Consider the following 25,359-nt stretch of genomic DNA (forward strand, 5'->3'; position numbering starts at 1 on the left):
GAGGAAAGCGATGGCGAACCTAAACAGCATGATAAAAAGTAGAGACATCACCCTGCCAACAAAAGTCCGCATGGTCAAAGCAATGGTATTCCCAGTAGTCATGTATGGCCAAGCGCCGAAGAATAGATTCTTTTGAACTATGGTGCTGGAGAAGACTCTTGAGAGTCCCTTGGACTGCAAGAAGATCAAATCAGTCAATCCTAAAAGTGATCAACCCTGACTGTTCCCTGGAAGGCCAGATAATGAAACTGATGCTCAAATACTTTGGCCACCAAATGAGAAGGGAGCACTCACTGGAGAAGACCCTGATGCTGGGAAAGATTGAAGGTCAAAGAAGACAGGAACGGCAAAGGATGAGATGGTTAGACAGTGTCATAGATGCAACGAACATGAAATTGAGCCAACTTCAGAGGACGGCAGAAGACAGGAAGGACTGGCATGATCTGGTCCATGGGGTCGCAAAGAGTCGGACTTGACTGTGCGACTGAACAACAACAACAACAGAGATCTGAACCTGTTAGCTTCTGTAGTAGTCCAATAAAGAAAAACCTTATCACTTATTTGGCAAAATTTGGCAAATGCCTACATAGGATTTGAGAGAGCTTAAGCTATTGGCTGTTTTGACTGAGATGCATTTGTGTTGCCATTTGAAAATGGCAGAATGTCAACTTCTGTAGTCATTGCAAAGCAAAAGAATGCAAACAGTAAACTTCAGAATTGATCAGTAAAGTGTTTTTAAATAAGAATACCAACCAATTTTTGTCTCACTATTTTCAGGAAAAGTACGCTGGGAAGATGGCAGGGTTTCAGGAACGGTCTACAGTGGGGAAGACAAACTTACTAAACTGCTAGTGAAGGTAATGCAGCATGTATTTAAGGTTATTGAGCATGTGTATATTTAAAAAAATAGTTCAAATGAAATGAATTTTGTCCTATAAGATAGTTACTAAAAATACTCCCCCTCCCCTAAAATGTTCGTCTGAAGACAAAAATAAAGTAGATTTGCACAAGATGTGTTGGGAAGCACATTGCTATCGATATTCAGGAAAAGATATGACCATATTTCAACAATGCACACAGTGCACCAGAAAGGAATGTGTTTATTGGCTGTGTCCTGCTGTGGCTTTTATTGCAGTTGACGGCGGTAACACGTGACACCGGTTGTATCATACTTAATAAGACTGTTTTGAGAAGCCATGCTAATTCATTTTGGTCCTCTAGGGCAGGAAACTTGCTGTGCCAGTCTTGAGTTTCTGTAGGAGGCTCAACTGTGGTGTCTTTTGCCCACTTAGGATCCTGTTTAGCTTGTAAATATTCAAGCTAAATCTGTGACGAGTGGAAATGACCCAGATCTCTCTCCCTCCTCCCGTAGGCCTAAACAATATAATGAATACTTAGGATGGGGAAACCGTATGAAGAATGGCTTTCACCAATTTTTCTGTTCTACGGGGACACTTTGCATTTAATTAAAAAGGCAATTCAATAGACTTTCTAGTGCATTTCCTTTCAGATACGTACCAGTCCCTGCTAGACTAGTACATCTCCTGCTCAGTATAATGCTAAACCTAGCCCTAGAAATGTGGGAACTGAGCACTTTGTGCTCTCCTTGTAGCTGGCTGAATAATTGCTTAAAACTTCCTGCATACATGTTTTCACCCACACATGGAGACAATGGGTGTTCTGGTTTTTATGTCAGGTAGTACTTTCCACAGCCAACCACACGGCTGTGTTTATTACTTAAAGGGAACTGAGAACAGCAACAACTTCCATAATTTATATAACATATGCCTCCTAGCAGTCTTAGTGGCAAGGTTATGCCGCAAAAAGTACAGTGTATTTTTGCCATGTTAGTGTACATATTTGGTTTTGTCTTCGCCTGCCTTCCTCAAGTAAAAACTAGTGGGGAACATTTACAATCTGGCATCTGTGTATTTGGGGGGGGGTGTCCTTTTGACGTTTCTTGCAGTTTTCCTGATGTTGCAGCTTTCCATTTTCCAGGCTGTCTGCACTGACTAGACTCTGATACTAGTTTCAGACAGGACATGGCGTCTCAGGTGGTCATGCTCATCACTGCTTGATGAGGGATATTTACAGTACTATTTAACCGAGATCTCTCTGAAGAAATAAGAAATGTTAGTTTAGAGCTGGCTGCAGAAACAGCTTAATTATTTAGGAAGTGTTGTAGATCAGAGGTGGCCAACCTGTGTGGCCCTTACAGCAAGGGTTTGTAGCCCATCTGGACAGGAGCTGGAGAATCTGTGCCACACAGCTAGAGCCTGTGTTCCTGCCTGGCTCTTCTGTGTTGTTTTGCTGTCTGCTTCCCTCCTTAGCAGACTAGAAGTAAAATCAGTCTCCAGGCACAGTGGCCTATATATGACCTGCGATGGAGTGATACTCTTTGAAGTTAAAGATGACACCCAAAAGAGTGACCACTGGTGTTGAATGTTTGTATGGGTGAAATCTGTTTAGTTTTTTATTAATAATTGATAGAGAGGAGCAGAAAGACAGCTGTTAAGGAGCATATGGGACGTGCTGTTGTGTAGCAAATGTTCGTATAACATCCAGACTAACGCATACAGAGATGAATTCATCAGATTGTTTTTCAGGATCTTCTTTAAGCTTGTGACTACGTAAGTCACAGTTGTATGTACACATGCCAGAGAAGTAGAATTATGGAGGTTGAGCCAGTTTGTATTATTTTCTTTTATTTTGCATAATTTTGCCATGGTGAGTCTTCTGTAGGATTTGCTGATTGTGACTGGTGGGAAGACAGTCACTGTGCATTGATGTTCTGTCTCCAACCACTGGCAGCTTTATTTAGTAACTCTTCTAGCTTCTGTGGTTGCAGCCTGCAGGAATATCTTTAAGCTGTAGGGGCTGGACATCTTTGCTTAGTGACTGTTGAGATTCTCAGGAAACTGAATTTCATGCCCAGTATGATTTCCCCCTCTTTCTGTGCTCCTTTGCAGTGTGCCGTAGGCCTGCCTTGCACCTCTTTTCACCTTGTATTCAGTTGATCAACTGTTAGTATTTTTCACGAGGTTTATAATTTCTTCTAAGTATTTGCCTACTGTGAACCAAGCAAGAGGATGTGAGTCTGGGAGTGTGTGTGTGTGTGTGTGTGTCTGCACCATACCACTGCATTCTCCCTGCTGTGATGCTCCTCTAAATAATTTCTTCTAAGTATTTGCTTACTGTGAACCAAGCAAGAGGATGTGAGTCTGGGAGTGTGTGTCTGCACCATACCACTGCATCTTCCCTGCTGTGATGCTCCTCTAAATTGAAATTGATGGGGGGACATCTGTATTCCAATTCCAAGACTCAGTGTGCTTCTTTTCACTTCCTAGAGTGTCTGAATTAAGGGTGGAAAGCCGATCTATGTTCTTTAAAGCACTGCCCAAGGGTTTCCCATTACACAGACTGTATATTTCACTATGGAGCCACCCTGTATTCTGGTTCTTAAAGGCATGCTGGGAGAAGGTAATGCTTTTAAGCATGCTTGGCCAAGTGCTGTGAAACAGAAACTGTTGGCTTGTGTGAGTAAGGATGGATGTTCTTACTAGGGATCTAGCAAAGCTGGTAAAATATTTCTTATTTCTAGGTGCCTGGGATTTTCCCTGTCCTGTCTCAAAATATGGCATAACTGCCCTTCAATAAAATCCTCTTTAAGAACTATGGAGGAAAAGCCTTATATTGAGAAGCTGGTGAGCTGGCATGTGGCTATTGTTTGCTTAGGGTATGTCTTCACCAGATCATCTCCATGTGCTTTCTCTCATCACAAGCATGGGGGGGGGGAGTATCTTGCCATATTTATGGGTTATTCTGTTTTAGTTCTCTTCCCACCCACATTTGCAGTGCCAGTCTGCACCACTTCTGTGTTCTTGCACGGTGTTTCCAAATTAAATTTAACTTCCAAGAGAGATGTAAATCCCTGTGCACAGGAACTTCATTTTAGGTTCTCTCTCAAGTCTCTGTACCTAGCAAAACATGCTGGTGTAGTCTTGTGAGACAAATGAACACACATGCTCAGCTAAACTTCCCATCCTTGCTAAAAGCACTATATGTGAGGTTGGAGTTGAAATAGAATCCAGATTGAGTCCCAGTTTTCTTTCTTTTTTTATTAGGTGTATGTGATAGTTACCCCACTGCAGTCTAAAAGAAAAAAGTGAAAATATATTCAAGATTCTTGTTGAAAGTCTAGGCATAGAATTATATAGTGCTGGTATCTGGGTCCGTAATGACAGCTGATGTTGAATCAGAAACCTTATTTGTGTACTTTTCCCATCTGGAGGAATGAATAAAGTAGCACTACTGAATGCTTGATGTCTCCTTATGTTAACTGCTGCATCCACCTAAAGTAGCTATTGCATCGCTGGGTTCATTTTAGATACAAAGTACTTGGGATGCACAGTGTTTCCTTTTTCTCATATTCCGTTAAATTTAGTCTTCAGTACCCTTTTAGATAAGCCCACCAATCTCTTTTTCTTTCTCCCCACCACTGAACAATCTTCTTCCCTTTGTTTTTTTCATATTTTTGATGGAAGGGTGTGGGCTTCTTTTGCATAGTTTTATACTCGCTTGGAGTCTGTTATGACCCCCCAAATGCATGTGATGGCTCAAAGAAGTCCCTCTGTGGTCTTGGAAATTGAGATATCTTGGGGCTTGGTCATGGACTGCTGGATCTGGAAAAGGAAATGGAGGATATGATATGTTTTGAGTAACTGTTAAAGAAGTATCTAGATGATGCATAAAATATGATAGTATCAAGATTCAGGGCATAACTAGATATTGTGCGCAAATGTATGTGACACGCAAATGTATGTGACATGCACGCACACACACACAAACACACACATATATATATTTTAAAAAGCTGCTTCAAGACGGTACAATTTAGCATGTGGAAGGGGGTGCTTAATCCTCTGTTCCACCTCTCAACCCAACCAGGGTTCCAGACATGCTTACGTTTGTAAACATGCATGGAGAAGAAGAATATGCTGTAGAGTTGTAACCAGCTCATGGTGACCTCCATTTGTAAACATGTGCATGGAGAAGAAGAATATGCTGTAGAGTTGTAACCAGTTCATGGTGACCTCCAGCCATTGGGCATTCAAGGCAAGAGGTGGTTTGCCATTGCCTCCTCCTGCATAGTCTTTCCTGATGGTCTCCCATTCAAGAACTGACCCTGTTTAGTTCCCCTTCCTTCATCCAGCCTAATGAGCCTTAGTCCAATGGAAAAGCCACATAAGTTGGAGAAGGCTCCTTAGGGGGAAAGGATGCTTCTTCTGCCTAAGATAGGATCTGTGGCCAGAATTTGGGAAGCAGTAACCAGAGAAAAGATTAAATATATATTTTTAAAAATCTGCTACACGGCCATTTTAAATTGCCCTCTCATGACATGGCTCTAAAAATGGGGGAGGGGGGTTTGCATGTAATCTTTACATAGATCCTCTTACATCTTTTTTGTAAAGTTCTGTGTTGACAAATGATGAACAAAAGCTGAAAATAGGTGTGGCCCAAAGACAAATAGTTCTATGCACTAAAATATATCATTAAGTTGGCAGCTGGGTGTGTATACTGTGTTTATTTCCTTAAACCCCCCCCCCCCCCAATTCCCTGAATGTGTGCTGCGAGTCAGTGGAAACAACCCATTTCAATGTAGTTTGTGCCCCATTATGTGAAGGGCAGGCCATCTTTGTACGATGCTTTTCTTTTTCTTTTTAAGTTACCACGTGCAGTGGCTTCGCTTCAGCAAATCACTAACATAGTGAACATTTTTTTCTGTCTCATGGAAAGGGGAGTTCAATGAGGAAAGAAGCAGATACATATTTACCTTTCAAAAAAGTGCATCTGCTGCTTCTCCTGTCAGTTCTTTAGAATGCGACCGAAGAACAGTACTTCTTTTTTTAACCCTTTCTAGATGCCTCTTCAGTCTGCACTCAGAATTAGGCCAACCTTAAGCCTGACTGTGCATGAATCTGATTTGTCGCTGGCCTCTTCTGTGTTCCTCCGTCTTTCCTCTGATGCAGTGTGTGATAAAAGATTTCTGGTTTAAAAGTAATTGTGTTTACCTGTGACATACAAATGTGGGCACACAGCTTAACTGGAGTTACCTTTTCCTCCCACAAGGTTTAATCCAGGCTTAGACTTCTTATGGGCGGATGAGTTTTGGGAGCTAATTTTAGTTAAGCCATGGTACCAGAATTGCTATATCATGGGTAACCAGAGTAGTTTTTCACCAGCATTCCTTCCTGCATGAAAAGAGAGGAGAGAAGCACAAGCCCATCACCAAGCTGGTTTTGTGTACATGTAGGTTTCATGTTAGCTTGATGTGACATCTAAATTCTGCCCCCCCCCCCCCAGTTCTTTGTAGGAAATGATGGTGTGGACAGGATTTTTGAAGCTTTTCTAGGAAAATTCTGTGGAACATCAGACTTCACCAAATTAAGTGTTCCTTGGTGGAGAGAAAGGTTGACAACTTCCTTCTGTAACAAAAAGTGTTTGGATAGTTTAGACTGTAATCACTATTTGGGGTGTGTGTGTGGAGTGATATTATTAACATTTCTGGTGTGATCACACCCTAACTGTAATATGCTGATTTTTCTTTCTGAAGGTCTATGAGGAATTTGCATGGAGTAACCCTCTTCATCCAGATGTATTCCCAGGCGTGAGGAAAATGGAAGCAGAAATAGTCAGAATGACTTGCACACTCTTCCATGGTGGACCCAGTTCTTGTGGAGTAGTAAGTAAAGCGATCTCCTGAGCTTTCCCAGCATAGCTTTGCTTCTCTCTTTACTGGCTGCAATGATAATATTTTCCTCTCAACATTAAAAGTTCTCTGTGGGCAGTTTTTGGTGTCTTACTTGCAAAACAGCCTCGGGACACTCTTTTCATCAGCTGAATTTGAATCTGCCCAGCATGACTGGTGGTGCAAATGAGTTTACAGTGTGCTGAGGCTGCTAGGCTGTTGGCACTGCCTTTGTAGAAATAGTTACCGTGCCAGTTAATGCTTTGCTGACAAACTGATTACATGGTGCTTTGTTTTGTTTTTTAAAGTAGGAGGGCAGAATGCAGATCTTATAAACAAGCAGATGGTGAGCGCATTCATTACTGTGGGTACTTTAGAAGGCCTTCGGTTTACCTGGTGACTAGTTAGCTGTGATTATGCAGGAGCACGTTGCTTGCTCTGCCAGCCTGAGGGCTGCTGTAGTAGTTCGCTTTCATAAAAGCAGTGGGTGTGCTGCATGTAGTGTGAAGTTACTGGTAAATACTATGTTAGTTCATGAAAGCAACAGCCCATAAACAGTAAAACTTTGAAAGCAGGTTAACAGTTAAACGGACTTGGTGATAAAGTTGGAGGTGAATAGACTTTGCTTTGAATAGTTAATGGGGCATGCAGCTGAAGATGAAGCGTGAGATCATTATTCCTCCCGCTGATGAGTAATACATTTTTATTAATAATACTAATAGAGCATCCCCCCCCCCGCACACCAATGTTCAGAGTTTGCCTGGGAATGGAATAGCTCATTCTCTTAGGTGCTGCACTGCACTGGCTCTTCAGAGCTACAATTTCTGTTTTGCAAACCCTTGCTGAAGTGTGGCTTTCAGAACAGTCTAAAAGCCATTTATTTTTAGGTTGGAGTAAGTCTAGACTGAACTATACAGCCTTTATTTTTTTTTACTTTGGACATGATGAGTCATTTGGAATGGCTGCCTAGAACATAAGGCCTGGGGGCTAGAACTGGACCATTCAGAATGTGTATCCAGCCTGCAAGCAACTGCAAGGGAGGGAACAGGAAGCTGCTTGGGGGCGGGGGGAGTGGGCAGAGACACTTAATAACATAAGAACATAAGAGATGCCAATGTTGGATCAGGCCAAAGGCCCATCCAGTCCAACACTCTGTATCCCACAGTGGCCAGAAATACCAGTGCCATCAGGAGGTCCACCAGTGGGGCCAGGACATTAGAAGCCCTCCCACTGTTGACCCCCCCCAAGCACCAAGATGACAGAGCATCACTTGCCCCAGAGTCCCTATCTATACCTTGTGGCTAATAGCCACTGATGGACCTCTGCTCCATATGCTTATCTAATTCCCTCTTGAAGCCGTCCATGCTTGTAGCCGCCACCACTTCCTGTGGCAGTGAATTCCAAGTGTTAATCACTCTTTGGGTGAAGAAGTACTTCCTCTTATCCGTTCTAACCCGACCGCTCAGCAATTTCATGGAGTGCCCACGAGTTCTTGTATTGTGAGAAAGGGAGAAAAGTACCTCTTTCTCTACCTGCTCTTTCCCATGCATAATCTTATAAACCTCAATCATGTCACCCCTCAGTCGTCGTTTCTCCAAGCTAAAGAGCCCTAAGCGCCTTAACCGTTCCTCATAGGGAAAGTGTTCCAACCCTTTTATCATTCGAGTTGCTCTTTTCTGCACTTTTTCCAAAGCTATAATATCCTTTTTAAGGTGTGGTGACCAGAACTGCACACAGTATTCCAAATGAGGTCTCACCATTGATTTATATAGGGGCATTATTATATTGGCTGATCTGTTTTCAATACCCTTCCTAATAATCCCCAGCATAGCATTGGCCTTCTTTATTGCAGTCACACACTGTCTCGACATTTTCAGTGAGTTATCTACTACAACTCCAAGATCTCTCTCTTGATCTGTCTCTGCCAGTTCAGACCCCATCAACGTGTATTTATAGTTAGGATTTTTGGCTCCAATGTGCATCACCTTGCACTTGGCCACATTGAACCCCATTTGCCATGTTGACGCCCACTCGCCCAACTTTGACAGATCCCTTTGGAGTGCCTCACAATCCTCACTGGTTTTCACCACCCTGAACAACTTCGTATCATCCGCAAATTTAGCCACTTCACTGCTTACTCCCATCTCCAAATCATTAATGAACAAGTTAAAAAGCAGTGGACCAAGTACTGATCCCTGCGGTACCCCACTGCTTACCACCCTCCACTGAGAAAATTGCCCACCTACACTCACTCTCTGTTTTCTATGAACTAGCCAGTTTTTGATCCATAAAAGGACTTGTCCTTTTATCCCATGATTTTTGAGCTTGCTTAGGAGCCTTTGATGAGGAACTTTATCAAAAGCTTTCTGGAAGTCAAGGTAAACAATATCTATTGGATCCCCCTTGTCCACATGTTTGTTCACCCCCTCAAAGAACACTAACAGGTTAGTGAGACAAGATCTTCCCTTACAGAAACCGTGCTGAGTCTGCCTCAATAGGTTTTGTTCATCTATGTGCCTACTAATTCTTTCCTTAATAATGGTTTCCACCAATTTACCCGGTATCGACGTCAGACTGACTGGCCTGTAATTTCCCGGATCTCCCCTGGAACCCTTTTTAAAGATGGGAGTGACATTAGCTACCTTCCAGTCCTCAGGAATGGAGGCTGATTTTAAGGAGAGATTACATATTTTTGTCAGGAGATCCACAAGTTCACAATTGAGTTCTTTCAGAACTCTTGGATGTATGCCATCTGGGCCTGGTGATTTATCAGTTTTTAAGTTGTTTATCAGTTTTAGGACCTCCTCTCTCGTCACCTCAATCTGACTCAGGTCTTTCAACACCCCTCCTGAAATCAGTGGTTCTGGAGTGGGCAAGCACTTCTCATCTTCCACAGTGAAGACGGAGGCAAAAAATGCATTTAGCTTCTCAGCCATTTCCCTATCATCCTTCAATACTCCTTTTACCCCTTGGTCGTCCAAGGGCCCCACTGCCTCCCTGGCTGGTTTCCTGTTTCTAATGTATTTGAAGAAAGTTTTATTGTTGGTCTTTACATTTTTTGCTATATGCTCCTCATATTCCCTTTTTGCATGCCTGACCACAGACTTGCATTTTATTTGCCATAGCCTGTGTTCCGTTTTATCAGCCTCACTGTGACTAGCTTTCCACCGCTTAAAGGAATCCTTTTTACCTTTTACAGCTTCCATTACTTTGTTTGTTAACCATGTAGGCTTTTTCTTATACCTGTTTGTGCCTTTCCTAACCTGCGGAATATATATTTTTTGAGCTTCTAGGATCGTAGTTTTAAATAGATCCCAAGCTTCCCCAATTGTTTTGACCCTTTCTACTTTTCCTTTCAGTTTCCTCCCCACGTGTCCCCTCATATCAGAGAAATTACCCCTTTTAAAGTTAAAAATGGTTGTGTGAGTCTTTTTGGCCAATTCCCTATTTGTACAAATGTTGAACTCAACAACATTATGATCACTGTTCCCAAGCGGTGCAATCACTTTTACATCTCTCACCAGGTCTTGAGTGTTACTTAGGACCAAATCAAGGATCGCCTCTCCCCTGGTAGGTTCCGTGACCATCTGCTCCATAGCACAGTCATTTAGAGTGTCTAGAAACTCAATCTCTTTTTCCCGGCTAGAACACATATTGACCCAATCAATGTGTGGGTAGTTAAAATCACCTATTATTACACAGTGTTTTTGTCTAGTTGCTATCTTTAAGGCATTCATCATTTTATAATCCTCCTCTATCTTTTGATCTGGTGGGCGATAACAAACTCCCAGTGTTAAGTTTCCTTTTGGCCCCCCTATTTCAACCCATAGAACTTCCAGAAGCGAATCCAATTCACTTAGCCTCTCAATCTTTCTAGACTTTATACCCTCTCTGACATACAGAGCTACCCCACCTCCAACCCTTCCCCCCCTATCCTTCCGATATAATATATAACCGGGAATCACTGTGTCCCACTGATTTTCCTCATCCCACCAAGTTTCAGAAATACCCACAATGTCTATTTTTCCCTCCGACACCAAGCACTCCAACTCCCCGATTTTACCTCGGACACTTCTAGCATTTGTTCCCTCTAAGCTGAGTTAGTGTGAGCTAGCTCACAGCTTTTTAGCCTCCGGCTCACACATTTTTGTCTTAGCTCAGGAAGGATGGCTCCAGAGCAGACTAATTTATGCAGTAGCCAAATTGCTCGCTCACTACTTTAATGCCAGTAGCTCACAAAGTAGAATTTTTGCTCACAAGACTCCACAGCTTAGAGGGAACATTGCTCGCCTGTACAGCTCCCTCTTGTTCCAAAAAGAATCCCAGTGCCTAACAAACCTGAACCCTTCCCCCCTACACCATCGTCTCATCCACGCATTGAGACTCCGGATCTGTGCCTGTCTCTCTGGCCCTGCGCGTGGAACAGGTAGCACTTCTGAGAAGGCTACCTTGGAGGTCCTGGCCTTGAGTCTCCTGCCCAGCAGCCTAAATTTCTCCTCCAGGACCTCACGACTGCATTTCAATTGTGACTTCAGCATGGCAGGACAACCTTGTCTGCAGTAGTCAAGCAGAACCCCTTCTCTTCAGTGGCAGCCTCACTGGGAAGGTTGGGAGCCACTGCAGCCACAATCAAGGGTTCCAAGGTGAGGTCATGCACCTTTCTGCTTGGCCTGTGGGGGGGGGGAGTGCAGACAGTCCTCTGCTGGGGCCTGCTGGTGGCCAGCACCACAGCCATATTCGTACCCCCCCCCACGACAACTGTGCTTTGGCCCATTGGGGGGGGTGTTCTTTGTCAGTTTCTTCCACTCATTGGGGGACTAGTCTGTCACCGAGCACATGAGTCAGTGGCTGGCCTCCCTCCCCCTTGGACCACCTGGAGGCCTTCAGTTGTAGGTGGCAGCTGCCTTGTGGAGAGGTGGTACTGGTGATCTCCAGTTATACTGGTCACTGAGTGGCCTTGTGCATGCGGTGGCTGCCCCACATATGATCCGGCAGCCTTCAGCCTGGGGTGGCTGTTGCTTCATGAGGATGCCGTGGCTTGCTGATCTCTGGCTTGAACCCCCAGCATTGCCCCACCGTGGATTCCCTGGCGGTCTTGGCTGGAGGCAGCCACTACCGCATAGGCATCTCCAGCTAATCAGGCTTTGCTTGGACTGGATCCCGCTGTGCACATGGGCCACTTGCCCCCAGCTTCCGCAGGTGGCGGCGGGGTATGTGTGGGCTAGTTCAAGTTGTCTTCCCAGTGCCCTTCCATGGTGGCTTGGGAGCAGGGGGAGCTGACAACACCAGCCACTTAGCATTTTTACAACGAGGCCCAAGCTCACAGCATTGGTGGCAGGAGCAGGCTGGGGAAGGGGTTCCCCCCTCCAGGCAGCGTGGGAATGTCAGCCCCGTGCTGCACCACTGGCTCTCCAGTCTGCCCAGGTGGGTTTTTCTCTGTACTCCCCCCCCCCCAAGCCCTTGAGGTTTTGCAGTGAGGACACACCAACTCGGAGCTTACCAGCTGCTGTCCTTTACAAAGTCTGTATCTCCGGTACCCGGCATTATGTTTTATGGCACGCGTGACAGAGTCAGATCCAGCCCTTGTAACAAATGAGTTCGACATCCCTGGTAGATCTTGCTGCCTTATTATAGAAATTGGTGGATTTCGTATTGTTATCTTTTCCTCTGTATTATGCTATCTTCCTCTTGCTTTTATTCTTGCTGCTTATTTCTTGTAACTAAAATGTGCGTGTTTGAAATTCTCAGTGTCTTACTCCTGTTCTTTCATATCAGACGACTCAGCTGGTATCTGGGGACTCAACAGCCTTGTTTCCTTTTGAATTATTTTGTCTTTTCTTAGCCTTGATGTTCTTCAAGACCATTCTCACAATACTTGGCCTATACTCATAGCTAATGTACACAGATGTAAAAGCGTATAACCCTGACTCTCCTTTTTTAAATATTCTGGGAGCAACTTGGCATCCACAATGGCTGTAATTAGTTCCATGTTGCTTCAGAAATGTTTCGGGCCATGTGGCTTTCCTTGGTAGCATGTTTGCATCACATGCTAATTAATTCCACCCATTGGGAGGTGTATCTTTTAAATCAGTATCAGTTTCAACAAAAGACCTGTCAAACAGTTGCAAAAACCCTTTGAGTATTCCCTCAGCTCTTCCGTCTCCAACCTGTTCCTCTCTCATCACCACCCAATCACAGGACATGTGTTGTGAATTCCAGCAGCTAAGTATCCACCAATCATCAAAGCCGACTGAATAAACATCTAGCCATTACTTCCGATTTACTTCCCATGTTGATCATAGTACTTAAACCAGGGGTGGCCAAACTTGCTTAACATAATAGCCACACAGAATAAACGTCAGATGTTTGAGAGCCACAAGACATGAACAAATATTACACACACATTTTAATTGAAAAAATATGCAAATTTGCTTTTTATTAACATTAAATTAGACTGTGTGAAAGAGCTGCAGTTTGGCCACCCCTGACTTAAACAGAACTAGAGGAAAGGTCATCTCCTTACCTGACAGCTGTAAAAAATACTGCTATTGCATGACTAAGGAATCCCAGGGTGATGCTGCACACCTACTTTATTGGTGCACTGCCTATGCTTGTTGTGCATTTTGAGACTCAGTAGATCTCTTTAGTATACTGAAGAGTAAGTCTATTAGTTTTCCCATTCACTCCAGAAAGGAGAAAGGAAAATCCAAAGAGTTGCATAAATTGAGCCTGCTGCATGGGTAGATTCAGCCTAAGCAAAAGTGCTTGCTGGGCTCCTGTTGTGAGGGGGGGCATATAAGGAAGTGGGAGGCATGCTGCTGACCTCTTGCCACCGTCCCCAGCAAGAGCACTGTGGAGCACTGCCCCCCCCCAAACCCTCGCTAAACAGGAATGCTTGATCACCCACTGGTTCAGTTTGAGAGCTGCTTGTGAGTTGCAGTCATCAGAGTCAAAACTTTTGCTTGTGTTCAAACATGTTTGTGCAGCCATCCCCCCCCCCATTGCACGTGCGTGAGCATATAGAGCTTTGCAGCTCCCTCCGTCTCCCAGCTGCTGCCACTGCCTCCCCACTGGCTATTCGTTGCATTTTTGAAATGAAACAAAATGTTGACATTTCATAGTTAGCAATTTACTAATGTTCTCCCTGTGTTCCTAACAGCAGCATCTCTCAGTGTTCATTTAAGGCTTCTGTCTAGATCTTCACAGATCAAGATGGAAGTATCTGAAAAAGTGAGCAGTGACTCATGAAAGCTCATACCCTTCCACATATTTTGTTAGTCTTTAAGGTGCTACTGGACTCTTGCTCTTTTCTAGATCTTCATAATTTGTGTGTTTCTATTCTTGTCCTGCCTTGTGGGAATTGCACTGTCGTCATCCCCCCGCCCCCAGCATCATAATGGAAATCTTTTTGCTGCTTGGTAAGTCCCAGGTTTAGGCACCTGCCTCAGCTGTTCCAGGAGGCTGTTCTACAACAGCAGGACAGCAACATAAAAGGGCCTGTCCTGTAATGGATTGTATTCTTGAGATTGGGAGGGCTGATGAGAGACCATATTGTGTGGGTCTTAGTTGCCATGTGAGTTCAGAATGAGTATGTGGATCCCAGGTCATGAAGGGCTTTCAAGATAAGCACCAGCACGTTAAATGCTACTCAGAAGCAAATAGGCAGCCAATGAGGCAGCCAGAACAAGATGGCATATCTAGCAAGCCTAAACTTATTTTATGGCTTTTACAAAATAAAATGCATTATTTATAACTTAGTGACTACTTAAATCCAGAGGCTGGAGTCATGAACAGACATGACAAATCTTTCTACAAACCAGGGGGAAAACCCCAGGTTTGCAGGGGGGAAAATCTAAAAAGAAAATACTTGGAGGTAAACCCTCCCCCATTATAGAAGCTGCCCCTGTAGCTTTAAGAAAAAAATGCATTCAGTGGCCATTGCTAGGCAACTACATCATTATTGCAAGCCTTTCAGCCTTGGTTTGTCCTTGATTTCTGTCAGTAAAAGAAAGGGGGAAGGGTCAGGGCCTTTTCCTGGGCTGTTTGGTCTATTGGGTCCAAACCTGACAGCAACTACCGGACAACTTCAACCACACTGCTTGCATGACTCATCCAGGCCTGGCTGATGGCTACTATTCAACAGCAGCTGTCACACAAAAGCCAGTGTGGTTTAATGGTTAGAGTTTCAGACCAGGATCTGGGAGACCCAGGTTTGAAACCCCACTCTGCTCTGGAAGCTCACTGGGTGACCTTGAGCCAATTAAACATTCCCAGCCCAACGTAACTGACGGGGTTGTTGTGAGGATAAGATGGCCGACAGGAGAACAGTGTAAATTGCTTTGGGTCCCCTTTGGGGAGAAAGGCAGAGAATAAATGAAGTAAATAAATAATGGGACCCTCAGTTTTACAATTATATTTTTGGCATCTCGACAAAATTTAAATTTATAAATAACATTGGTTTTCTGCAAGCAAAATTTCAAATACACCTGGTATGCGAGCGAGAGAGCAAGCAAGCTGCAAATTGGTCAATAGAGCTATTTTCAACGATGTCCCCATCACGTCTGGAACATGTTACCTATTGGGGTGATCAAAGCAGTTTGGGCAGCAAACCTGGACTGGAAGCCTGATTACAAAAGGGTCTAAATAATCAGTGATGTTCAAATGTGTCTGGACTTGAACCACCCTAAGCTCTTGGAGTACACCTATTTATTTATTTATTTATTTATTTATTTAATTAGATTTCTTGACTGCCCTTCCCCGCTTACGCAGGGCTCAGGGTGGTTTACAACAAAATAATTCAATACATTATAAAACCAATTAGAAGCATAAAAATTCAATATTAAAAACATTCAAACAAATATTTTAAAACATTTTAAGAACAAGATGGCATATCTAGCATTCAGTTTTGGGAGAGGAGTGGAGAGGGTGCCGGGGAGATGTAAGGACCCATCACTGGCCTCAACCAAAGGCCTGGCGGAACATCTCTGCCTTACATGCCCTGCAAAACTTTAATAGGTCAGACAGGGCATGGATGTCATTCGGCAGAGAGCTCCACCAGGCTGGGTCGAGGTCAGCCGGACATTTTGAAATGATTTGGAACAGTTGTCAAGGTCCCTCTAGTTGTAGCTCCGTGGGACTTTCCTTTAAGGTGTCTGGGACTGTCTCTTGCCTTCAAGAGCCATTGATCACCTGGAGGACCGAGCTGGATGTTATGAGCCATAAAGGGCAAGAAATGAGTAATCAGATGGTAGCCCTTACCACATTCGAAGTATTTTGTTCATATTCTTGGCTGCAATTATGGAAATTCATCAGAACAATAATGACCAGACAGTATGATGGATACATGTTGAACCCCTGTTGCATTTATGGTAGTATTCATGGTTTCTCAAGTTGTTTCTTTATGCTGAACAAAGCAGAACAAAGAGGAGTTCAGTGCATAGAAAATACTATTTTCCTTGGAAATCCAGCTTCCCCCTTCTTGACACATATAGTGCTGAAATTATTTAGAAATTATTTCACTTTTGTAACATTAAGGACAAGGGTGGCACATTGGCCGGTGGCACGTTCTGGTAATTATGCTAGTGGGAAAAGTACCAAGGGGAATCCCCAAACAAGTCACCGAGACAACCCAACAATGAAGAATTATGAACAGGGATGGGCACAAACCAGAAAATTCCAGTTTGGTTTGGGGTGGGCCCCAACTGAAAACCGAACTAAGCAAAAAAAGCCTGAACCGGCTGGCTTAGGCCAGTTCCAGTGGTCTTTTGCCCAGCCATGGCAAGCTGCAGCCAGGAGAAAGGGAGGGAATTACCCAGGGGAGTGAGAGGAATCACTGAAATGGCTTGAATCCATTTCATACTGTCAGCGGGGCTGGTGCACTCATCAGCTGTTAGTCTGAAATAGATGCAAACCATTTCAGCAATCCCTTTCGATCCCTCCCACTTCCAAGCTGGGGGGGGGACAGAGGGGTTTAATGGCTCACAGCCATTTAAACCTAACAGCTGGATGGGTCCACTTGTCAGCTGTTAGGTTTAAATGGCTCCAAACCATTAAACCTCTCCTTCACTTCCCCCCCGCGCTTCGACGCGGGGGGGGGGGGGCGCAAGGGGGAATCACTGAAATGCCTTGCATCTATTTCAGTCTAACAGCGGGGCTGGTGTGCCCACCAGCTATCAAAGACAGTTTTTCTGGAAGATTTTAGTAGCTATGACTCATCACTGGGAAATGAGATAATGTCATGTAGGATGCCTTGTGTCATGAAGAAACTGTTAACCTGTGTTATTCACCAATTAAAATCATCTGAAGCCCAGCTCTCTATGCTGCTGCCTGCAAATGTGGGGCAAGGTGGTGACCAGAGTCAGGGCTTTTTCAGTGTTGGCACCTTGCCTTTGGAATACCCTCCCTCAGGAGCTCACCTGGCATCTACCTTACTTTTCTTTAGGCACCAGCCTCAAACATTCCTTTTTACCCAGGTTTCTAACTATGGGGTGATTCTTTTTGTTGCTGTATGACCTGTATCCATATAATTTTCGGCGGCTGATGTGTTTGTCTGTGATACTATTTTTATGCCCTGGCTAGTTTTTAATTGCCTATTTTAATAACTATGGTTTGATACGTTTGTTCTGTTGTTTAACTGTAAGCTGCCCCCAGCAGGTCTGTGGAAGGGTGGCATATACATTTTCCAAATAAGTTAAACAAAATTAAGTCTTAAGACAACTTGGTGTTTTTAAAAAATAGTGGGTTCAAAAGCCATTTAGAATTTGATTTATAATGTTTTGTTGTGGAATAAGTTAAAATGTATGTAGTTGGCCTGGCAGGAATACATGGTGAAGTGTTCATTACTTGTGAATGGTCCTTTTATTTGCATGTTAAATAACCACTGCTACAGATATATAATAATTCAGAGAAATCCAAACTCATTGCAGCTATGAATGAAAAATCAGAATGATAAAGCAAGTTTTGTGCTGTATCATATCTTTGTTTCCTTGAATATTGCTTTTCACTTAAACCAAAATAAAGAGCTTTTATAATATCAAGAACTGGATTGTTCTATGTGGATGACATAAGACCAGCATTCCAAAACAAAAGCTGTCTGTCCAGCTTTTGCTTGTTGTCTGCTGAATTCTCCTGCGGTTGTTGGTTGAAGGAAGTGGAGATGGATGTCTGAAAAGGCTGTCAGCTGTTGCTGAATCATATGCAAAGACCAGAGGAAGTGTCCTATGACATTGATTCACACTGTTCCAAGCAGATATTGCAGTCTCTGCTGGAAGACAGACAAACAATACTGTGGGGTCATGTCTTGAGCGCAAAGGTTTCAGCAGGGATTGGAATAATAATGCATGGTGGTTCTGAAGTTCTCATGGTTTGCAGTTGTGCCCAGAAGTTGCTCAGTATTTACATGGTGAAGAAGAGCAAGAGGCTCAGGGGAACACCTGAAATAGTCAAATATTTGCTTAGATCCTCGTGGACCCTTTCTGCTGCTTAGCTTTTAAAAATAAACTATCTTAAGCTTTCTAACACTGCTGGCCTATAAGGTTCCTTTGCTCTATCAAACCTGAAGCTCCTTCTAGAATTAGGGACTGAAACTCAGTTCACAATACAGTACTGTGTAATCCTCTGCTACTGTTTGGTTATGTGACGGTTCAAGTGTATGTTGAATTCCTTCTTAACAGTTGACCTCTGGTGGAACTGAGAGCATCTTGATGGCGTGTAAAGTCTACAGGGACATGGCTCATGAAAAAGGAATCAAGTACCCAGAAATGTACGCATCTCTTTCTCTTTTTTAAAAAGTGTTTATTTTTTTCCTAATAGCATTCCCAGTTTGGGGCAAGTTATCTTTGTCAGTCATTTCTTCCATCCAGTTACTGCTTGGTTAAGCTTTCAAATGTTGCCAAGGTGTACACTGAGGGAAGTGGGTTCAAAAGTCATTTAGAATTTGATTTATAATGTTCCAATTATCATGGTTAGAATTCACAGACCTACTTACATGCCTTCTGGCCTCGCATCGGCTGAGTAGGGTTTTTTTCCTTTGCACAAACAGCATGTCTTGAGCTGGATAGCCCAGGCTAGCCTGATCTCGTCAGACATCGGAAGCTAAGCAGGGGTCGGCCTTGGCTAATATTTGAATGGGAAACCTCAAAGGAATACCAGGGTCGTAACATGGAGGCAGGCAATGGCAAACCACTTCTGCACAACTCTAGCCTTGAAAAACCTATAGCGTTGCCATAAGTCAGCTGTGACCACCACCACAGATAACATGCTCACTGCATGCAGTTTCAAAAATTCTTTGTCTTGTGGAGTATGTGGTTACTGTTTTGAGTATGAGACTCCAAAGCACGTCTTAGAACTGGTATTTTAAAGTTTTGAATTATACTGTCATGTGTGCAACCATCTGTACAAAAAAGGACCCACAGTTTCCCCTCATTCCTCTCTGTCCCAGACCCCTGGAAAGCTCATGGGGTCATGAGATCCATGCAGAGGAACCGCCAGGTGGGTCAGTGGGCTGAAGTGAGGAGGGAATAAGGAGATGAAATCACCCCCTTTCCCCAGCAGAGCTGCACTTGTGGAAGAGGAAGGAGAACTGGCTTCTTACCGTTGCTCTTCCTAGCCCTGCCCAGTGTGTAGCTTTGGGAATGATCTTTCTGGGGATTGAAAGAGGCTTCCGGAATAGAGAGGAATGCAGGGAAATTCTGCATTCCATGCATGGAGCAGTAGCATATACATCATTGGTCTTAGGTGTGCAAAAAAGTTTTTGATCAGTGTGTATTAAAGAAGTGTGATTATTATGTAGACTTCAAAGGTGTACAGCATTAAACTTGAATGATGACATCCTTTATCTAATTGTTGTGTGCTCGGTGTAAACCCTATTCGAATGAATTGTAATTACATGTTTCCTTTGGCTCGTTTTCATGACTGCCTGAATAATTCACTTGTGAAGTTTACAAAGTGTATTGTTTGTAGCTGCTGTTTTGCCCCTAATTTTGTTTCTTGCTTTCTGCTGCTGTTGAACCTTCAGAATACCTTTTGGCTTAAGCAGATGTTGTGGACGCTTTTGTGCTGTACGCCTTTGGGTTTGCTCAAGTAAACGCTGACAAAGTTAGGCACTAAGAGAATGGCTCATTCTTAATTTAACTAAAATTGGAAAAGATGGTGCTGACCTCTGATACACTACTGTTTTCCAGTATGTTGTATGTTCCTTAATGAAGTTAAATATACTTTTTTTCGGCAAGCTACTCGCAAGAAAGACAGTGAGTCTGAGTGTTGAATGTTTCCAGAATGCTGTCCCTTCTAGTATTTTAGCATTGTGCAAAGCAGGTACGAGAAGTACCTCTGGAGGCAGCTTGATTAAAGCTTACACCACTGCCATCTACTGGGTATCTCATAAATTGCATGTTTCTACTTTTTCTTTTTTGCCTTAAAGTAGCAGCCAATTTATGACAACCTCATGGGATTTTCAAGGCAAGAGACATTCAGAGGTGTCTGCCTCTGCCTAGAGCTCCTGGTATTCCTTGGTGGTCTCCCATCCAATTACTAACCAAGGCTGGTCCTGCTCAGCTTCAGAGATCTGATGAGATCAGGCCAGCCTGGGCTATCCAGGTCAGGGCTGTTTTTCATTAGCTCGGTTTAAATGCTCAGCTGAATTATGGAACGAGGCAGATCAGTGGCAGACTTGAGGTGATGCTGCTCATGTGAATAAGACCATCTGCGTCAGCATTGGTGGGGGCACTTCAGGTGGTGAAAAGTCTTTCCTGTCGTCTGTTTAACTGGAGATGCCCGGGGCTGAGCTCGGGACCTTTTGCATTACAAAGTGTTTTTTCTGCTGCTGGGCCCTGTAGAACTCTACAACTTCTGAACAAAAATTCAGAGAGATCCTTTAGACACACATACTCAAAGATTCGTGCATGTCCTATAAGATTTTTTGAGAGTTTTTAATTGGTCAACTAACAGCAGCCCCTTCATGCAGTGATTTTTGAAGCTCACCTGCTTTTCATACTCTGTGTGTGAGTGAAATCCTTGTTGCGCATGCCGAATGAGCTTTCTACTAATTGCAGCTGTAGACTATAATGACATAGCAGTACTGCAGCAAGGGTAGAAAGTTGTATCTTTGTGTGTGCAGCTTCAACACACAAAACCAAAATCCCACAGAGGATCAGCTTAGTTTTAAAACTGTCCATTAGATGAAGATGTATCCAACCCCCCATTTTCCTGGCCTTTGTGTGTGTGTGTGTGTGTGTGTGTGTGTGTGTGTGTGTGTGTGTGTTCGCGCGCAGTAAATTAGGGAAGGGGCAGTAAGCTGAGCAGGGATTGTAAACATCTGCAGACATTTGCTGAGGTATGTTGCTTCCATTTTTGCCTTTCAGCCTGGCTCCAGTGAGTGCCCATGCGGCTTTTGACAAGGCCGCTCATTATTTTGGGATGAAGATGGTGCACATTCCATTGACCAAGAATATGCAAGTAGACGTGAAGGTATCACTCCAGTCTTTCCAGACATCTGTTATTTATGCCCAGAATTGCTCCACTAGTAGTTGGGTCTGGGTTAAAATATTAAACAACATTATTTTGAATGAGGAGTGAACGGGGGGAAAAATTAAAGAGTTTTTCCCCCTCTTTGAGTCGTTACGTGCTTTTGAATTTCTTTTTTTATAATCTGTTTATTAATTTTTAGACAAACAAACATAAACTAGAACATATAGATATTGTGACACATCAACTTTCAAATTTGGGTTAATAGATTAACTATACATTATCCAGTCAAAAAAGCAATTAATTATTAAATACCACAACCTACTAATCTTTCCCAATCATATATCTAATATCACGTATTACAAGATCCTATAAATTACTCCAACAAATAAATTTATAGTAGATCAGACTTACAATTCCTATACCATCAAAGCCATTCTCAATAAATAATCTTGACATTAATGTCTCTGTTCCACTTGTTTAAGCAACCAATATTCTATCCCCTATTTGAACTGCTATGAATATATCCATTTTAAATTAATTTTAAGCCTAAAAAAATAGAGAGTCCACTAACAACAAACATTAGCATGTGGCTGTGCTGTCTTTAAATAGAGATACAATTAACTGTTAGCCAGCTCTTAACATAAAATTCAAATTTTTAGTAGCTCATATCATTGTTGTTATCTTAATTGCTTTACAATAACATTAAAACCCCTCTTATATTTCTATTTAAATATCTCAATCCTTGTTGCTAATTTAAATTCAATTCATTCTAGCAACATATATAAAGCAATACCCATCAAAAACATAAAGATAAAGATACTCTTCCAGCATATTGTGAAGTTACAAACTATCCATTATTCTGTCACGATAACAACAGGGTCCTTTTTTTAAAAAAAAAAAATTAAGCCATTGCAGTTAACCGCTAGCCAGCTCTTAGCATAAGGTTCAAATTTTGGTAGCTCATATCATTGTTGTTATCTTAATTGCTTTACAATAACATTAAAACCCCTCTTATATTTCTGTTCAACTATCTCATTCCTTGTTGCTAATTTAAATTCAATTCATTCTAGAAACACATATAAAGCCAAAAACCCTCAAAAACAAAAAGATAAAGATACTCTACCAGCATGTTGTGAAGTTACAAACTATCCATTATTCTGCCCTTTTTTTTAAAAAAAAAATAAGCCATTCTACCCAAAACTAGCGAGCTACCACAAAAAGAGCCAGTTTGGTGTAGTGGTTAAGTGCGCGGACCCTAATCTGGGAGAACCGGGTTTGATTCCCCACTCCTCCACTTGCACCTGCTGATGTGACCTTGGGTCAGTCACAAGCTCTGGCACAGCTGTCCTTGAAAAAGAGCAGTTTCTGTCAGAGTTCTCTCAGCCCCACCCACCTCACAGGGTGTCTGTTGTGGGGAGGGGAAGGGAAAGGAGTTTGTAAGCCGCTCTGAGACTCCAAGTGAAGGGCGGGGTATAAATCCAATCTCTTCTTCTTCTTCTTCTTATGTCTTTATCCTCCCCCCCTTTCTAACGCTTCTCTTTTCTTTTCAATTTCTTTCAGATGTCTCAAATTTTTATACTCATGAGGTTCCTTTTCCAAATCCATTCTTCCGTTTTCCAAAAATCCAATCTTCAGTCTTTTTTCCACTTTAAATCTCTTTACCACGTTCTTCCCTCCTCTTTTTCTTTTTTCCAGCTTTCTGCTGCACAGATTATTGGTTCTTTTGAGCAATGTCCAATGTCACTACCTATATCTTGGTCTTTTTCCACTGAAATCAGGTAATCTTTAGGCAATTTCTTCGCTCTTTCCTGTGAGTAATCTCGTTCCCCCCCACACTTTTGAATATCTTGGATTTGAACACCCTTGTTACTTTTATCTTGGTTTACATTTAAATAATTTTCCACAAGATTACTACAGGCAGATTTGACTGCTTGGGTAATTTCTCTCACCAAAAAGTTCTGAAATTGTTCCCAGGTGAGGGTTTCAACTAATGTATCTGGATCCCATTCTTCCTCAGCCAATCCCAGTTCCATAACGCCACAAATTTTTGAACAAAGTTTCCAAAGTCACTTTATGTAACCCTGTTAATTTATTGTTTTGTTACTTTCCATCAGGTTCCATTCATAGCAAACAGTTGCAGTTCAGATAGGACAAAAAAGAAACTTTTCTTACCCCCTCAACTTTACAACAAATTCCGTCCCCAGTCATTTTGCAGCCGCTTCTTCATGATTGGGAACATCTTCTAGGGGCATTTAAATCCCGAATGCTTCAATCTTCTCTTGTTTCTACGTGATTAAATCTCTTCGTGTGATGTGTAGCTAATTTTCCTCGTATACAGTTAAAAACACCGGCCAGTCGCCGTTACGGAAAACATGGCAGCCATGTTTTCTCTGCTACTCCGCTCCTGCTTCAGGGCGAGTCCGCAACACCCCCGCGATTTGCCGTCTCCGGGGGTGGCTGAAAAGCCCCCTGCTGCTCTCCTCCCTCCAGGAGGTTCAGCCGAGGGTCCCCGCAAGTGCAGGAAACCCCCAAAAAGCGAAGAGGGAACGAACGGCCCGGGAAGCTCCCTGGACACGTCCGCTCGCGGCGCCAACACCGGAAGCTCTCCTTGTGCTTTTGAATTTCTTGAAGTTCTGAGGACTGATACGTGGAGGATGCTGAGTAGCTAATCATTTCCTCTCAATTTGTTTTTCTTCACCAGGCAATGAAGAGAGCCATTTCCAGGAACACAGCAATGCTAGTCTGCTCATCACCCCAGTACCCTCATGGGATCATAGACCCAATTGAAGAGGTGGCAGAGGTAATAGCACTTATCAGCAGTTTCCACGCACAATTGCTGTAGCTCTCCAGTGAAAGGGAAACATGAATAGAGTTCTTGCAGTCCAGGAGATTGCATTCATATGGGATTACTTTTGCTGGTTGTAGGAGGGATCATCATTAAGCATGCAGGATCCCCCCCCCCCTTTTGTAGATGAAAAACGAAAGCCCCGTTGAATGCTCAGGTCCAGTGCCCAGAAGCACAGAGAGCACGCAGAGCACCCTCAAAAACTGCTGCTGTGGCCTGATTCTGATGTAGCTGAATGTTGCTCTGCATCCAGTTGTGAGTGATTTGATATCACGATTTTGCGGGCTTGCAACATTGCAGATTTTCATTTATGCAATGACTCAAGTTTTCACAGACGCACTGTCAGAATTATGCTGCTCAGCTGTAGAGCAACATTTGAACGATTAAAGGATGTCCCTGTCTGCTCGCTTCTGGAGAGAGACGATGCAGCCATTTGAGTAAGGGGTTGATATTTTAATGAGCAGCCTGGAGAGCCTGGCAGCCTGAGCTTGTTGAAGCGTGGGTCAGCCACGGTTAGTACTTGGATGGGAGACCGCCGAGGAAGTGTGGGGGGTGCCACATGGAGGAAGGCAACAGCTTCCTCTGTTCCTCTCTTGCCTGGAACGCCCCAGGATTTGAGTTGTTTGCAACTTGGGGGCACCTCCTTTATCTTATGGTCTTTTACCACTATTTTAGTCTGGAAACTATCACTTTAAACGGTCTGTGGCCTGTCTGTGGTAGTCTTTGTTTTCATGCTGGGCAAGGGTTTTTGTTCTACCTTAATAAAGGTAAAGGTTCCCTTGCTCGAAAGCCAGTCGAGTCCGACTCTAGGGTTGCGGTGCTCATCTCCGTTTCAAAGCTGAAGAGCCAGCGCTGTCCGAAGACGTTTCCGTGGTCATGTGGCCGGCATGACTAAGCACCAAGGCGCACGGAACACTGTTACCTTCCCACCGAAGTGGTACCTATTTATCTACTTGCAATTTCTTGCTTTCGAACTGCTAGGTTGGCAGGAGGTGGAACTAGAGATGGGAGCTCACTCCATCATGTGGCAACTCAGGTCTCGAACTGCTGAACTACTGACCTTTCACAGCCTGCAGTTCAGCGTCTTAACCACTTGAGCCACCGCAGCTCCTTAATACTCCACCTTAATACTGGATTTTAATATATTTTAATGTTTGTTTTTCTTTATTTTCTATCCTGCCTTGGACAGGTTACTGGAGAGGCAGTATAGACCCCCCCCCCCCAAAAAAAATAAGATAATAAATAAATTAATGGCTGCAAGAAGTGTCGGTGACTGGATGTACAAATTCATCAACTGAAT

At 43.3% G+C, this 25,359-nt stretch overlaps 1 protein-coding gene across 1 annotated transcript in view; it reads left to right on the forward strand.

Annotated features, from left to right (window-relative positions):
• Window positions 1–25,359, forward strand: part of SGPL1 (sphingosine-1-phosphate lyase 1) — a 79,669-nt gene that overhangs the window by 47,121 nt on the left and 7,189 nt on the right. The window contains exons 6-10 of the mRNA XM_015423242.1: window positions 778–857; window positions 6,614–6,742; window positions 18,421–18,509; window positions 21,109–21,214; window positions 23,916–24,014. Of these exons, the coding sequence (XP_015278728.1) occupies window positions 778–857; window positions 6,614–6,742; window positions 18,421–18,509; window positions 21,109–21,214; window positions 23,916–24,014 (503 nt within the window). The remainder of the gene's footprint in view (window positions 1–777; window positions 858–6,613; window positions 6,743–18,420; window positions 18,510–21,108; window positions 21,215–23,915; window positions 24,015–25,359) is intronic.

Source organism: Gekko japonicus, unplaced genomic scaffold, assembly GCF_001447785.1.
Source record: "Gekko japonicus isolate JY-2015 unplaced genomic scaffold, Gekko_japonicus_V1.1 scaffold901, whole genome shotgun sequence".
Lineage (NCBI taxonomy): Eukaryota > Metazoa > Chordata > Lepidosauria > Squamata > Gekkonidae > Gekko > Gekko japonicus.